This window comes from Lolium rigidum, chromosome 6 (genome assembly GCF_022539505.1).
Source record: "Lolium rigidum isolate FL_2022 chromosome 6, APGP_CSIRO_Lrig_0.1, whole genome shotgun sequence".
NCBI classification, from domain to species: domain Eukaryota; kingdom Viridiplantae; phylum Streptophyta; class Magnoliopsida; order Poales; family Poaceae; genus Lolium; species Lolium rigidum.
This window is the reverse complement of record NC_061513.1, coordinates 118,180,444-118,196,746: the sequence shown is the minus strand read 5'-3', so window position 1 is coordinate 118,196,746 and position 16,303 is coordinate 118,180,444. Positions and strand designations below refer to the sequence as shown.

The following is a 16,303-nucleotide window of genomic DNA, read 5'->3' as shown; positions in this document are numbered from 1 at the left end:
AAGCACGAACGAGCCGGACCGGACCGGACACCGGTACCGTCGCGTCGCATCGACCCGGGCAGAAAACGACAGATGGCGACGGAATCCCTCCCCGGCCCACGCCCTCTGCCCTCTGCCCGTTGTCCGCCTGGCCCCCCACCGCACCAGCCAGCCGCACGAATCCACGAGCGCCACGGACGTCGGACGGGCGTCGGCCGGGCCCACCCCGCCTGCAGTCTCCATCGCGGCGGGCCCCACGGTGTTGCGGGAATCGAATCTCTCCGTCCTCCCCCGTCTCCCTCTCTCCCCTTTCCCCCGGCCCCGTGAGCGACGCATCGCTCCGCTGCCCCCTCTCGCTCGCTCCCCCACCCTCCGCGTCCCCGCCGCTCCCCGGGGACCCTCGCCGCCGGCCAGGTATGGTATCCCACCTCGCTGCATCTCCTTTTCCCCGCCTCCTTCTGCCCCGAGAATTCGGCGGGGCGCTTGGCCTCTGGGGGAGCGTCAGTGTTCGCTCTCTTGTCCCGGGAGTGAGCGGGTTTCGCTCGCCACCTAACCCACAGATCCGCGACCTCCCGAGCTCACCATCCCCGCTGGTGCCGCCGCGCCGGGTCTCAGTTCGAATTGGGTGGGAAGAGCCGGACCTTCTATTTCCAGCAAAAATGGCCACCCCCCTTTCCGAATTAAGCATTTCCGCCTGCTCCTCCAACCCCCCACTATCCGGAACCTCAGAGCTGCGATTCTGGATCTACGCTTACTTAAAATCAAATGGAACAGCGCGCTCTAATCATATCCCCAAGTGTGGTTTCTAGCATTTGCCTTTCTTTCCTCAAGTGTAGTTTGCTGTGATTGTTGCGATTGAAGGTGGAAGAAGATGGACGGCGGCAAGGACGGCAACCCTCTCAAGAACTACCGCATCGGCAAGACCCTGGGGATCGGCTCCTTCGGGAAGGTCAAGATTGCAGAGCACATCAAGACGGGACACAAGGTGGCCATCAAGATACTCAACCGACGCAAAATCAAGAACATGGAGATGGAGGAGAAAGGTTGGTACTACGATTGCTCTGTTGAGCTCACTGATTGAGTGTAGAGTTTCCTATTCTGCATGTATATGCCATAAATTGCCAATGTAACACATAATTTGTTTTTTCCGACTTTGTTAGTAGTTCTGTTTTGCTGCTGTAGTAATAATCACATTTCTCATAAATGGAGATTTGGCATAATACTATCCTTGTTCTGTTAATAGTAGGTATACATGATAGACTACTGTTTTTCAATCTTCGCATCGATTTAGGAAATTGTTATTGACATGAGCAAGCGCGCCAACCATGTGAACGCAGCACCGCTCTTCATTATTAACGTTGAATGGGAATTGGTTAATAAAATACCAATTGCTTATGTGCCAAGCACTGTGAATATTACATAGCTATCATTATTCATCATCTAGAAGGACATATTTGGCTAGCACTTCCCTTTTACTTAAGATGCAACCTCCAACTCTTTTCTCCAACTCCACCGATCATCTGTCACCTTCTGTTCTTGTTTGTATCTTATATAGTTGCTTGGTCTGAAAGATGAAGCACTCCAGCTGAAGATTTTGCATTGTTTTCTTTGCAGTGAAAAGAGAAATCAAGATATTAAGGTTATTCATGCACCCGCATATCATCCGCCTTTATGAAGTGATAGAGGGACCAGCTGATATTTATGTGGTTATGGAGTATGTTAAGTCCGGTGAATTGTTTGATTACATCGTTGAGAAAGGCAGGCTACAGGAGGAAGAGGCCCGCCGTTTTTTTCAACAGGTAATCTCTCCGTTATTGTCTTGAACCCTTTATTTTGAAGAGTCTACCAAGCGTCCAAGTTTCTACAGTTTTAAATCAAGCTCTCTGTGCTCTTGTTTGCCGCTTATTGTGATGATGTATCCGCATTGGCACATGAAATATAGTTTGCTAGGAAACTGAGGACATGGTAAGAAAGTTTATCATTGCACTCAGGCCTTTGAACGTGACAGATTACCTTTTTTTTTCTTTGTCTTGATACAGATTATATCGGGTGTTCAATACTGCCACAGAAACATGGTGGTGCACCGCGATCTAAAGCCAGAGAACCTTCTATTGGATAATAACTGCGATGTTAAGATTGCTGATTTTGGCTTAAGTAATGTTATGCGTGACGGCCACTTTCTTAAGACAAGTTGTGGCAGCCCAAATTATGCCGCTCCAGAGGTATACATCCTTGAAATATTTTTTAGACAGATAGGTTATGAGATCATTGTAGTTTTCTTTCCAGTCTCTCCGGTGTTCCTCTGTATAATGTACTTTCTGTTATTTAGGTTATATCTGGTAAACTCTATGCTGGGCCTGAAGTTGACGTATGGAGCTGCGGTGTTATTCTTTATGCTCTTCTCTGTGGCACTCTTCCATTTGATGATGAGAACATACCCAATCTGTTTAAGAAAATAAAGGTTAGCAAATATCTGTGTAGTTTGCTTGTGAGCGGTGCATTATATGCTTCTACTGATGTAGAGAACACATTGCATTTTCCATTCAGGGTGGAATATATACCCTTCCGAGCCATTTATCAGGCCCGGCAAGGGATTTGATTCCAAGGATGCTAGTTGTTGATCCTATGAAAAGGATAACCATTCGTGAAATCCGTGAACATCCATGGTTTGAAGCTCAACTCCCACGATATTTGGCTGTACCTCCACCAGATACTGCGCAGCAAGTTAAGAAGGTACAATTAACACTCTGCATCACTTCCTATATGTAAGCAGGTTCAACTTTGATACAATGGTGTTTCTTTGGGTGCTAGTTATGTGAAATATTCCCCTAGTATCTTGAATCTGTAAGGATATTTCTATATTTTTTATATCTTGTTTGGGGGGCTTTATTTTTTTTAATTTTATGTGGTAAAAATGTGCCCAGAATTTCACTTTATAATTTATATAGTTTTATTTTAGTTATTTTCTGGGATTTGTGAAATGCCCCTCCGTTCTGCCAGGCTATGCATGGGAGGGCTTGCTGATTTCTTAAATTGGTAGTATATGTATTGGAGTTGATATTGCAATCATCTGTGTGATTGTCGGAAGCTGGCATATTGTTTTTCCAGTCATGTATCGCTTCATTTATGTACCAATTTGGGACGGACGGAAGCATATTGTTTTTCCACTGATGTTGCTCATGATTTTGTAGATTGACGAAGAGACTCTTGGTAAGGTCATCAGTCTGGGATTTGACAAAAACCTATTGGTGGAATCAATTCATAATAGACTGCAAAATGAGGTTTTTTTTTTTTAATTTCTGCTGTCTGCATATATATGTCTGTTACAGTATTGATCATGACTGATTTATCTGTGCAGGCAACAGTTGCATATTATTTATTTTTGGATAATAAGAATCGTACAACAGCTGGCTATCTTGGAGCCGAGTATCAAGAAGCTATGGTGAGTTACCGAGTTCTTTTTGTTTTGTATCCCTCCATTCTACTTTAAACTGCTGCCTGCTGCATGTCCTGTACAATACTGTTTTCTATTTCAATTTAAGGCCATATTAACTTATAGTTTTGATTCCTTTGGCATCAAGGAATCTTCGTTCTCAACCCTTACTCCAAGTGAACCACAAAGTCCAGCACATGGAAATCGGCAACAAGTATATATGGAATCTCCAGTTGGCTTGAGGCCACACTTTCCAACCGAGAGGAAATGGGCTCTTGGGCTTCAGGTAATTTGTGTTTAGTTTGTTTCTGATGCTTCTTTTAAGCCCTTTTCTTATATTTAATTAACATTTTTTTATTCATTTTGACAGTCTCGAGCACATCCAAGAGAAGTTATGACTGAAGTGCTCAAGGCTCTGCAAGAACTGAACGTTTACTGGAAAAAAATTGGACACTATAACATGAAATGTAGATGGAGTCCTGGCTTCCCTAGTCAGGAGAGCATGAATCATACCAACTATAACTTCAATGCAGAGCCTATTGAAACCGATGATCTGGGTGACAAGTTAAATTTAATCAAGTTCGAAATTCAGGTTAGTTGCAAATTCATCTGTATGCGTATGAAAATCTTGATGCAAATACCTCCATGTGATGCATGAGCACTTGTGTCTGTCTTTATATCTGTTGGTTAATCAGCTTAGCACTGTAGCAGACCCTTGATGACACTCCAGATTATTCAGTATTAGTCCCATTGTAGTTCTATTTCAGCCTACACACCTGATATTCTTAATAGCAAGTTGTACGCATAAGATGATTGGTCTTCACATATCCCTGCAAGTCTGCTACACTGTTACTTGGAACATGCGCAATAGGTTCACTAGTCCTTCACATGCCCCAGTTTTCTGTACGATTGCGCACATTTGCTTATAAGATCCATCTAATGGTTGCATGCCTCCATCATATGAAAATTTAGACCCAGCTCTTATTCACGTCACAGCTTAGTTTTTGTTTCCATGTATACTCCTTCGTTTGTGCACCTGCTGGCAATACTGCGCTAACACTCAGCCACATATTTAGACATTTCACAAAGCTACATGATTGGAATCACATTGGCTCATTTGTTATGTTATGCATTTTGAACCACATGTTCTCTCCATTAGTAGTTTCTGTATACCTGATAGTGCACTCCATCTGATGCAGCTCTACAAAACAAGAGATGAGAAATACCTCCTCGATTTGCAAAGGGCCAGCGGGCCTCATCTCCTCTTTCTTGATCTATGTGCTGCCTTTCTAGCTCAGTTGAGAGTCCTTTGATACCAATGTGTGCCAGGTTTCCACAGTGGTGCACTCGAGGAATGTTGTATCACTCTAAAGAGATGTAAATAGTATGTTCTCTCCAGTAGATCCAAGTTCTGGAGTATGTAGACATGCGGAGCTGTTGTGTGCTTATTTCGGCGCCTATATGCTGAATTAGACCTGGGCGGGCAAGCAAGCAAGCAAGAAGCTACTGCCCTCAGGTTCTTTCCAGCCGCCGCCAAATGCACTAGGATGTAGAAGGATTAATCCTATTTTGGCCCCTTGCGACATACTGCTTTTTTACTTGTATGTGATTTTACTGGCTGCGTCTCTAGACCACGTACCCGAATAATTTCTGCAATTGCAATGGTTAATGAAAGCTGAGCTGTTGACGGGTCACAGGTGGTCGCATTTCATGTAACTCAGTACGTTTATTTGCTTTTTTTTTAACCTCTGTTCATACTGTGTTCCGAGGTGTTAAAGAGGATTGTTTGCCCGTGTATTCTCTTCTGCTATGCCCATTGATTGCAAAGCAATTATCATCCTCATCGGCTGCAGCATAGCACGTCTGTTGAACCTCTCCTATTCGTTCAGTTTCGTATGTCAATCTGTACAGCTGTGCAATTCGTCGAGTACAATGGGATAACTACCATGAAGGCATGAATTGTCGGTTAGTACGTGCCTTACAGCAATTTAAAATAATCAATCTGTTTCTGCAAATGCAAGCAATTCTCAGATTTGGACACCACGATGGCACTCTGTTTACGCGACAGCGATGGCAATGTCTCCATAAGGGACACTTCGGGCGTGTGAGACAGAGAGTGAAACCACATCGCAAGTGGCTGGCCGACGCGTCATTGACACGGAAGTTCAAAACCCGTCGTCTACCTCTGGTCAAGTGATGAGTGATGTTAATGGCATCGCGGTTTTTCTCTGGAGGGGCGATATCAACGCGACGATCACCATGTCCATCCGCGACGCCGGAACGCCACTCGTCGACCTCAGCACCGATGGCGAAGCTGGGTCTAGCGGCACGGTGAAGGACGAGCCCGATAAGTAGGATGTCGTCAACGGCAGCATGTACAACTTGCATCATTACTACGACCCCTCTAGGCACCGCAAGTACTATTAAATTAGGGTTTAAGTTTAAATTTTATCGAATTTCGTTCAAATCTATGTAATATATAACAAGCTTGAATGAATTTGTTTTCGCTTAAATTTAAAAAATACTACATTTCTGTTTGGAGGACGAGGCTAGGTAGCAACAGCCGCCAAACGCGGCACGAAGAAACATCATCCCAAAACGCTAAATCCGACGCGCTTTGGGGAACGCGGCTGGAGATGCTCCGCTTGTTGACCGTCACAAAATTCTCGCCTCAAACTGGAAATTGTTTCCAGCCCAACGTCGGAACGGCAGCTCCGGCCGTCGATCATCAGCACAAGCTGCCCGAGGCTTTGTAATCTGAGCTGTGTTCTGCATGTTGACGATCACCCCCAGGTCAAATTATGTGTACCAGGCAGGCGGCATAGCTCGAGAGAAGAATTTCTTCCGCAGTGCACTCAAACTTCGACGTGAATCCTTTCACGCCGATAGAGTTCTGTTTTCTTGCACAAAATTATCTCGGATATGAGCAAGATAGCAGCAGCGGGTTAGTGATCCCGAGAACGATAGAAGAAAGTAAAATCAGTCAGGATTTGCCACATTCCGATCATCAAATCTTCCGTTACATGACATGACAGTAAGTAAAATGCACATCCCCAGCCTACTGATCGCGTAGCGACACTACGAACCAGTCGCAAATCTCAGATCCAGCGAGCACTAAAATACAGTGGTCCCTCCCTTACAGGGCACAAGGCGTCGTCGACAGCAGAGCAGCGGCGGCGGCGCTACCTCCTGGCGTGCGCGGCGGCGGCGGGCGGGTCGCAGGAGAAGACCTGGTTGGGGAGCCGCCACGCCTCCGCCGCGCCGAAGCACATGTCGTCGAGCGCCTCGCTGCGGCACCACCGGCATCCGCCGCTCGCCACGCACGCGCCCCGCGTCGCCAGATCCCGGCACCCCTTCTCCTCCTCCTCCGCCCGCCCCGACCCAGCAGCAACCTTGCCCGCCGCAGCAGCAGCAGCACCCACCGACGCCGCCGCGGCGCAGGCCAGGAGCAGCGCGAGCACCAGCAGCGCTCCGGATCTGGGCATGGCCATGGAGATGGAGGTGAGACGCCGAGATGGTCTGTGGGACGGGTTTGATCGGAGACGTCAGGGCGGTCGGTCAGAAGAATATTTGGACGGCAGATCGCGACGCTCGGTGGGCTGTGGGCTTTCTGTGTTGGCGCCTCTACACTTTCCATTATTGGGCCGGCACTGGCGCGTAAATATCCAGCCCAGCAAGGCCCCGAACCGGCAACTCGCCCTCTGTATTTCTGTCTCGGCTCTCCCGACAAGCGGCAGGGGTTTCACGCCTCCCACTTCCCGCCGACGCCGATTACGTCCTCCGCCGCCGCCTACCGTCGCTGCCGGCCACGTCTACCGAGCTCCTACGCCGGCAGATCGACGCCGCCCATCTCGACCCGGGCCACCGGCTCGCTGCTGTCCAGATCTACGTCGGCCGGGATAACGTTGGAAAAAAATCGTTCGATCGAGATGCCGCGCGAGAAGCCCGTCAATCATGGTCCTCCACCGGGCGACGATGTGGATGAAACGAACATGGCGTGGACGGGGCAGAAGCGGCGCCGCAGTTACCCACCCCAATCACCATCATCTTCCGACGCTCCTATTGCCACCGCCCAGGATCCGATCTCCCATGCGCTTTTCGGGACCGGCGAGGCTGCCAAGGATCACCAGGGCCCCGTTTCAGACATGGCCATACTCCAGGAGCAAGATCACGCGCCGCTGCCTCCGAGAACGGACTCGGTAGAAGAGGAAGAAGAAACCCAGGAGCTTTTCGGGCCGCAGGTAATGCTCAGCGAGGAAGACCATGCCAACGATGCTAAAAAGTTGCCTCTCGGTGGTGTTCCTCTCCGCAGCATGAGGCCGCAGATGAGTTGGACGGAAAGGCTCAAGGTATGGGCGAGCCATGCACGCTATCGTATCGCTTATTACAAGGTATTACCTACCTACTGTGTCAATCAGTCACATCACTTTTTAATTATTCTATGCTGTAAAGTTTGCGCCTGTGTGCTATAGGCTAGCAGCTAATTCAGTCCTTTGGTTTGGCATGCGTGAACAATTTTGTCTCGTGCTTTTATCATCTATATTTGTGTAGATTGTGAAGCCAGAGTCTGGATGCGAGCTTAAGGATCCGCACGAGTACACAGAGGATGAAATTCGCAAGGAGCGGTACTTCAAATATTTAGAGGATGACGGAAGTTTCGAGTGGTTCTTCAATACTGATGATATCTGGAACCCTGATTTGGATGACTACCAAAAGATGTCCCTTAAAGACCTCGTAGGTTCACTTTCTTTATCTATCCTTGAGTCATCCGGTTGGCTAGTTAGGTTATATTGATCATGAGTATTCAGAAACGGTTTAAGCACATATACCATTAAAACTGGCGATCAATGATGTAGTTCGTTTTGCTTCATCAATTCCAACTACAGCTGCAATGTTATTAGTACTTGCAGAATATTCTCTGCTGTGGTTTATGATAACATCGGTTTTGTATTTATGGCCCCATTATTGTTGGTTTTGTGGCTGCTGATGGATGGTAGTGCTTGCTCGTGCATTTTCTGAGTAACCCCTTAAAATTGGTCGGTTCTTAGACATTTAATATTTGACTTCAACTTAGGGAAATGCTAGGAAGTGTATCCCACTTGGTTCTTGGAGTTCCCTCCTTGCCTTAGTTATAAGGCCGATGTTTAGCATAACAAGATGAAAATATCATGTATCTTATGACTGCAGGGGTCAGTCCAAGCTATGGTATCTCATATGTTTTCACAATCTTTGCCATTTTCAAACTTATTATCTGTTACATGATGATAGACTTTGTGCTATTAACCCTTCGGCTGCTGAAATTAGTTGATGTTTCAGCTGCTTCTGAATTGTATCATGTCGATCTCTCACATTGGATTGACTTGTTGAAGGCAATTTAATTACATGGTACCATTTCTAGCATGCTTGACCGTACTAGAAGGGAAAAATGTGAATGTTTAGCCAGTTACTTTCATAGACAAAAACAGGTCGTCTCACTTCACTTAAGAAATTAAGTATGTTCACTGATGTGCTTTGAAACATTAATACTTGTGTATATCATGTTTTATTGTCCTTTTTTATCCTGTGCATAGCTATGAAATCAAATCATTGTTGAATGAACACGTGCCATTCCTGGTGCACACCGTTGTTATTTGTATGAACGGAAGTTAAAAGTGATGTTATTTGCAGCTTGAAGACCAGATCACCTCGAACAGATATTTATTGCTTATCTGTTCTCTGAATGCCAAGTTGTAAATATTAGAAAACTCAGTAATTAATCGAGACCTCATTTAATTGAAATTTTCAAATGTGGCTTAGTTTTGAGGTAGTTCCCATCCATCTACCTAATGTCCTATACGCATTTTCAGATGAACCATCTAATTCTTGTCTTTTTTTGTAGATGCCTGGTAGGATTGAATCAGAGTACCTCAATGCCGATGAGTACCATGATCGTTACCATACATATGAAATGGATGCTGTTTATGTCAAGTACTATGGAGAAATATCAAAGAAAATCAAGGTATATGTCATGTGAACAAGATGTTGGAATTTGAAATATTACCAGTGGCTTTATTATCTAAACACTGATAGACTTCTATCTTGCAACAGTGGATTGGAAAATTTGTACATCTGGATGAAAGGTCTGTGGAGGTAAGTATGCCCTACAGAAAATCATGAACTATATTCACATTAGTCATATACACATGTATGGTGAAGCACCAGATTATTTACTTCTTTGCACTTCAGTGGAGCGTTATGGATACTACAGGATGGAGGCAAGCATTGAGAATTGCAACAGATTTTCCCCATATGACTCTTCGTTTAGCTTCTTTTGCATATCGTGTAATATATCCTCTCGTCTTCTAATTTAGCTGTTACATCACTGGTGATGCTCACAATCTGTGTCCATTTGATTCAGGAGTACATTTCTGAGCTGCGGAACGATGCGGCGCTCAAGGACCTAGATCTTGTGTATTTTGAGATCTGGAGACTTGTTGTTAAGGATAATGTTAGCGTCCTGCTACACCAAACGTTTTGTGTACTAAACCACTACAGACTTGCGTTTGTGCATATTTCTTACTATTTTGCATGTATTTCAGAAAAGTTACATGGATGCCGTGAAGTTGGTACATGAAACGGAGAAGTTCCATATGCACAAACGTACAATGGAGGCTGAACTGACGGGGGCTCCTGTCTTTGTGACACTGAAACACAGGGCAAGTTGTTCTCTTTATTAACTTGGAGCTGTTTTGCAATTTATAGCCATTTCCTCCGAGTTTATTTATGGTGTCAAACATGCAACATATTGCCAATGTCTAATTTCCTCTGATTACTTTGTAGATTTATGCCGTTATTCTGGAGGGTGACATTGTTGCAAATGTAAGTAGGATAGTGCATGTTTGACATGATGATGCACATGCAGTTGTAATAAGTTGTTTATGTTGGTCTCACCTTTTTGTGCAATTTTAGACTGAAGATAATAAAGCTCGGGATTTGTTCCGGAAGGGATTTGCTCGGCTCAAAACAAAGAACATGGTAAAGTATGCTGAGAAAAAGATGAAGATTGCGGAGCTGTTGAATTTGCACAAGAGGTAAATCTCCAGTATGTTGACTATATAATTATTAACCAACGTAGGGTGCTGCCCGAAGATTATAAAAAAAATTATGCTCCACCTTGGAGGATTGAGGTTGGCTGTACTGGATATGGGGTAATCAACTACTAGCTAGAGTTGTAGAGTACAAGCAAAGTACTGCCTTCATACCGGTTTACATGGCAATTACGCATTTTGAAAAAGAAGTTTGACTATAAATTTGGTCAACAAAATATAAGATATGTGCCACAAAAATTATACCATTGGATTCATATTCAAAACAACTTTCCAATAGTATAGTTTTTATGATATATATCTTATATTTTGTTGACCAAATTAGTAGTCAAAGTTTTTTCCGAATACGTAATTGCCCTGTAAACCGGTATGGAGGGAGTAGAAGTAGTAGCCTTAGTAAACTAGATTTTTAGAAGAATCTATTGTTGTGTTAAATGTAGGTAGCTTGTAAGATTTCTCTGTTCGGCTATGAAAATTAGTAATTTTATACTTTTCAATTCCTTTCCGCATTTTATTACTTTTTGGTACACTGAATTGAATTATATTTTCTTTCCATAACATTCGTGCATGTTTGAGATACTATATAATTAGTATTTAATCATTGAATAGATTTTGGGTTTCAGACTAACTAATGTGTTTTATTTAGCTCCGCCCATTTCTCAATGGGACAATCTATATTTGACATTTCTCATTTTCTTCTCGAAATTAGTTACAAGTTTGCCCTTTCTCCTTTTATTCTGTTTATTTTGTTTCTTGCCAGCAACCTTTCATCGTTTCACATGCTGCATCCTTCGTAGTTGTTTTTACTGGCCATGAATGCATGACACCAAATTTTGATGATGCTTGGGCATATAAATTTTGTGTAAATTATGTTCTACATTGATGGTCCATATTTTCCATTAGAGGAATAAAAAAACTACAATATGGTAGTAAATGAAAACATGTCCTATACAATTAAATTTGATCAGTTACTACCTACTTTGATAGAATTGTAGTACACGCATATCATAAGCAAATACATATGTTAAAACCGGAAATTCAATTCGGCTCCCGGGTGCGTATGCTCCCTCTACCAAAAAAGTATATTTTGAAATGTCAAAAAATTTGGATAAAAAATTCTACATGTACATCTTCATTATGTATGTGCATTCGTCAAGTTTCACGAAAAAACAATATTTTTTGTGGTCTATGTAAAAAAGGAGAAACTTTATCATGTGAAAAGCATTATTTTTAGCACTAAATTTTATCTTTTTTACACACGTCACATGATAAGTCGATTTTTATGAAACGACTTTGTGAGCGCGTAGTACGTGAACATGTATGTACCAATTTTTTGTTTTATTTTTTTTGAAATTTAAAATATGTGTAAGATGCATTTCGAAATATAGGGAGCATATGCACCCATGTTCCAAAACACCACTCCTAAAACCGGAAATTCATATAATACTTAATGGTAGGTGCGAGAGAATGATGTTGAATTAAAGTTAGCCGTTCATTATAGTTATTGGTTGAACAATTTTTCTTGGAGGATTAACCGAAATCAATGCAAAAATAATGTTTTTTTTAAAATCGAACTCTGAAATGCAGAGTAGCCGAAGACCTGATGAACAGATTTCTGAAAGGATCTGGCAGGTGCCTGAAGGCAACTAGTAATTTGCCTTCTCTATCTAGAAACTAACTACTTGGCTCACTCCCTCATACCTTTCTGGCTGTTAGTTTGTGGAAGAACGGTAAATTAGAGTAGTCATGCCTCTAGGAAATTTGTTAAAAGATATGATAGCGTGGTCGCTAAGCATGCTCGGTTGCGCAGGAACCGTTTGACGTTCTGTTTCCAGCTGGCCTCCTCCTCAGTTGTGGCTGCCTCTAGTGCTCTGCTTTTTTTTTTCTTTGCTCTGCCTCTGGTGCTCTGTTTACCTGGCCACCGCGTCCATCAGTGGTTCCGTCACGGCCAAACCTGTCAAAGGTAACTCTGAGCCCAGTCTATTATTTCCTGATTTCTCCATCGATTGATGGATCGCGTTTCCTCGTCTGCAAAGATCCAATGGAAATTGTGTTTCCTGATTTTCTATACCGCTATATAATACACGAGTTTTTGAATCGTGATAGACCCCAACCTTGACGTACAAGCAAGTATATCAGCCGTTGATTTTGTTTACACGGGGAATATCAATCGTTTATCAATTCCCGGCCTACTTGATCGAACGGCCGAGGTCGCTTGGATTCGCTCCCTACCGGTGCGCGCCAAAACCAGGGCAAGGAGAACCTTCCAGAGCTCTGGCGGACGCACTGCAATGTCCTCACGTTCCTATCCATTGAATGGAAATCTTGCTGGTTATTTAAGATCTTTATGAGGTGAAGCATTCAATGAGCGCATATGTAGAAGACCTTATAACCAACACGATGCAGCTTTCTAGAAACAAATCTGCACAAAGAGTAGCTACATAGCATGCAAGTTGCAGTCACTTGATAAACGTTTCTCAAAATTTAACAGGTTTGGCAGCAGAGCTGGTAATCTTCTATCAAAACACTTAAGAGGCACATTAGCAAACCTGAAAAAAAAGGAATGTCTCGGCCAAAAAAGAAATAAGTTCAACATTTTATTGCTTCCTCCGGTTCAAAATAATATCCCAAAAAACGGAAGTATCTACTCACTAAAACATGTCTACATAGATCTATTTTTTAATGATTATTTTGAACTGAAAGAAATATTATTTTTGATCCATAAAATAGTGTGGTAATATCATGATTTTATTTGCATCCGGTCATCAACCATATATCACGTGCAGCACGTACGTTCTACTAGTTTGTAACTAATGCGGCGCTCAGTTGGATGGACTATGCAGTCCAGAGGTCCAATGAAAATTGATTACTTCTGTTCATAGATGGAATATGGATCACATGATTCACATCGTGTCGATGAGTTGCTCTATTGCTCAAGGGAAATCAACTCCTTGAATATAACCTAACATCATGGTTAGGTCAGGAAGCGATAATCATGTTCAATATTTTTTATTCATATTTGAGCTAAGAGAGCTTCATATGGTTCATGTACATTGTAAACGAGACAAGTCACAGCCCTTTAGTAATGTGTATTGTCCAGTAACGTGTCCAAATTCTTCGACTTGGCTCAAATGTCAAGTTTGTACCCATCATGTACTGAATATGATCTGCAGTTACAATCTAACCAAAGTTGTATGACAACATCAAAAAAAAATGGTGAGGCAAATCGCGCAGGTTGAAGGCTGGAGCGTAGGGGAAGGGATACCTTACCGGCTCACCGCTCCTTGATAGACTGCATCTCATCGGAGCAGACAGTACAATAACCTAGCACAATTGAGTTTAGAGTTTCAAAAAAATCGGGATTATGGAAACCATAAGAATCACTGGCTGAGTGTAGCATGAAAAAACAGATCCACTATTAAACAGAGTTTTGACACCGATGAACGTGTTGCGAGTTCTGACATGCTACCAAATAGATGGATGCCGAGGTGGTGCCTGGCTCCGATCACTTTTTCGGCGACTCGCCGTGACATGGTATGCCCCTGCCTTGTTGCTTTCATGGGTCCACCTTTACTAGGAGCCTCATCTCGGTCCTCAAGTAGGACGTGGCCCACGTCTTAGTTGAGAATGGATTACGTGGGGCTCTACAACTGAGCCGACACTCTTGGGGTGTTGGCCTAGGCCTCGACCTTGGAGGTTTCAGGAGCTTATGCGGCTGCTGGTGTTGTACTCCAAGGTGCGTCTTGCCGATACAATGGGTGTCGTCCATGGGCGATGGATTGGAACAGCAACATAGAGACCATTTTGTGAGAATAGGTGGGGATGAGGTGTGTTGCCCCATCCGGCATGGCCAAAGTAGATGTTTTTGGCCGGACTGGTCCATAGTGAGCAAAAGAATAAAAATAAAATAAAGGAACAGAAGAGAAGAGAAAAAAAAAGGTGTCTCTAACACCCATCGATTGGAAACAGCGTTAGCCAACTTAAACTGGATCACCGAATTTTTTGTGAGACTGTTACGCTTGGTCAGTAGTCTTTCGCGAATTTCAGAATGCTGGCGGTTATCCAAACTTTTGGCTATTGTGGTGGTTTTTAATTTTCTCGTAGGTGTAGATGGATCTATTGTCTAAAACATAAATTCCGAGAAATTCTATGTCGTATTTTTTCCGGATTTTCTTAACATTTAAAAATGTATTTTTTCGTAATAGGTCCATCCTACAAGTCAAAACACCATGTCCGCCCCTGGATCCCGATGAAACCCCTGCCAAAGCAAGCTGAACTTGATCTGTCGGGTCTTCTTCATCATCTTCGCTGTGGAGCCAAACAGGCTGCAAACTCCTTGGAATCCAAGCAGGCATGCTTTCTGGATAAGGGAGAAGCAAAGCAGGTAGTTCCATCCCGCAGGCTCCCTTTATGCAGCAGGCGTGCACGCTCAGCTCAAGCTTCGAAACGGGAAACAGGGTAAGCTCCCAATGCTGCGCGCCGAAACTTACCAAAGCAAGCACGCGCTGGCCTCGCTGGATCAGCTCGATCTGGTTTGATCCCTGTCGACCAGACAGCGATTGGGCACGCAGTTTCAGTTCGCCATGGCCGGTAACCTTCGAAAGCCTCTGAAAACTGATGAGGGCCCAGAAGGTCACCTTTTTCGCTCGTGTTGGGTAAAAGCTAGACCCTCGCCTAAACGAGTCAACATCGATCAATCGGCCGCAACGTAATGGCATTGATGTGAGTCACTCTTTACAGTACATCAGCAATGTCCCTCCACGGATACGTAAATGGATTCTGACGCCAACCATTTCCCAAGCAACGCATATCACAGTTCATATACTAGCAGCAATCACCGCATACATCACAGTGGCAAATTTTACAACATTATCATCTTCCCGCACAACTGAAAGGCTCGGACTGGGGAGGGTGCTGTAGATTATTATCTCCGGCGGAGCCGCGGAGGGGAGGGAAGGTGGCGCGAAGCTTCCTCCGGCAGACCGGCACCGAACCCCCTGACGTGATCCCTCCACCGCTCGCCGGTGCTTTAACCTCTTCCGCGCGGGTTTAGTTTTCTGAGCTTCGCGCGTGGGGTGGTTCAGGTTGGCATAGCACACGCACACGAACACCCTTAATTTGTCCATTTCATTGCGATGTTTCTGGTTGTGGGGACATCCGTTGCGACAGACAGAGAACAGTTCGGTTCCAATTGGTGATGTACTCATGTCATGTGTCGTGGAGTTGAGCTGAATATATAACGTATGTATACTTCGTGGGAAATGCCATAAGCATGTGGTGGTGTATATGCGGATAATATAGATTGCATGGGCGGCTTCTTGTCTTGGACCTGGCTTATAATCTAGATGGTGTGAAAGCACGCACATAAACAAACGACAAGCACCAAATGTTCATGGTATTCAACAAAATGGGTCGCATTTGGCGTTTCGAAGCTTCCCCACAAAGCCTAGCTAGGGGGCATAACTAATTAATGGAAGAACTAATGCGATGGATGGAAACACTGAAACACAAAATATAGAATCACTAAGTGGAATGGGGAAGTCTGGAAATGGTAACTGGTAAATGTACGAGATTCGGGGAGGAATTTTGGTTAGGGGAAACCTCACTCTCTCATCAATATCCATCACTGTAAATGTTGAGCAACGAAAAGATGTACCAGATTATCTGAAGCCGGGCTGGTCGGCTGTAGATTAAGTGATGCTTAGTCTTTGTATCCTTGTCATCCCTAAATGGTGTTGATACATGTATCGACTTTATGTGATCCATGAGATGTACATAATAAATGATGAACCTACTCCGGAACATA

At 44.0% G+C, this 16,303-nt stretch overlaps 3 protein-coding genes across 3 annotated transcripts; 2 read left to right on the top strand and 1 right to left on the bottom strand.

Moving 5' to 3' along the window:
- The first annotated feature begins 308 nt into the window (after nucleotides 1-308).
- On the top strand, nucleotides 309-5,101 carry LOC124659551 (serine/threonine protein kinase OSK1-like). The gene is made up of 11 exons (XM_047197411.1): nucleotides 309-393; nucleotides 841-1,022; nucleotides 1,594-1,778; nucleotides 2,019-2,201; nucleotides 2,309-2,440; nucleotides 2,527-2,712; nucleotides 3,171-3,260; nucleotides 3,338-3,421; nucleotides 3,561-3,698; nucleotides 3,783-4,004; nucleotides 4,612-5,101. The coding sequence occupies exons 2-11, from the start codon at nucleotides 851-853 to the stop codon at nucleotides 4,723-4,725; spliced, it is 1,506 nt and encodes a 501-aa protein (XP_047053367.1). The 5' UTR covers nucleotides 309-393; nucleotides 841-850; the 3' UTR covers nucleotides 4,726-5,101.
- Nucleotides 5,102-6,594: 1,493 nt separating this feature from the next.
- On the bottom strand, nucleotides 6,595-7,262 carry LOC124663194. The gene is made up of 2 exons (XM_047200919.1): nucleotides 7,240-7,262; nucleotides 6,595-6,931 (listed from the first exon to the last, which is right to left on the bottom strand). Exons 1-2 carry the CDS (start codon nucleotides 7,260-7,262, stop codon nucleotides 6,595-6,597), a joined length of 360 nt encoding a protein of 119 aa, XP_047056875.1.
- A 2,278-nt stretch (nucleotides 7,263-9,540) lies between these two features.
- On the top strand, nucleotides 9,541-10,128 carry LOC124663193. The gene is made up of 3 exons (XM_047200918.1): nucleotides 9,541-9,733; nucleotides 9,810-9,899; nucleotides 9,991-10,128. The coding sequence occupies exons 1-3, from the start codon at nucleotides 9,599-9,601 to the stop codon at nucleotides 10,126-10,128; spliced, it is 363 nt and encodes a 120-aa protein (XP_047056874.1). The 5' UTR covers nucleotides 9,541-9,598.
- The last annotated feature ends 6,175 nt before the right edge of the window (nucleotides 10,129-16,303 follow it).

Coding starts and splice junctions, on each gene's coding strand:
- LOC124659551 (XM_047197411.1), top strand. CDS start 851: ATGGACGGCGGCAAGGACGGCAACCCTCTCAAGAACTACCGCATCGGC. Junction 2,202..2,308: donor CAAATTATGCCGCTCCAGAG/GTATACATCCTT, acceptor TCTGTTATTTAG/GTTATATCTGGTAAACTCTA. Junction 4,005..4,611: donor TAATCAAGTTCGAAATTCAG/GTTAGTTGCAAA, acceptor CATCTGATGCAG/CTCTACAAAACAAGAGATGA.
- LOC124663194 (XM_047200919.1), bottom strand. CDS start 7,262: ATGGGCGGCGTCGATCTGCCGGC. Junction 6,932..7,239: donor GGCGGCGTCGATCTGCCGGC/GTAGGAGCTCGG, acceptor CCCGTCCCACAG/ACCATCTCGGCGTCTCACCT.
- LOC124663193 (XM_047200918.1), top strand. CDS start 9,599: ATGGTGAAGCACCAGATTATTTACTTCTTTGCACTTCAGTGGAGCGTT. Junction 9,734..9,809: donor TAGCTTCTTTTGCATATCGT/GTAATATATCCT, acceptor CATTTGATTCAG/GAGTACATTTCTGAGCTGCG. Junction 9,900..9,990: donor GACTTGTTGTTAAGGATAAT/GTTAGCGTCCTG, acceptor CATGTATTTCAG/AAAAGTTACATGGATGCCGT.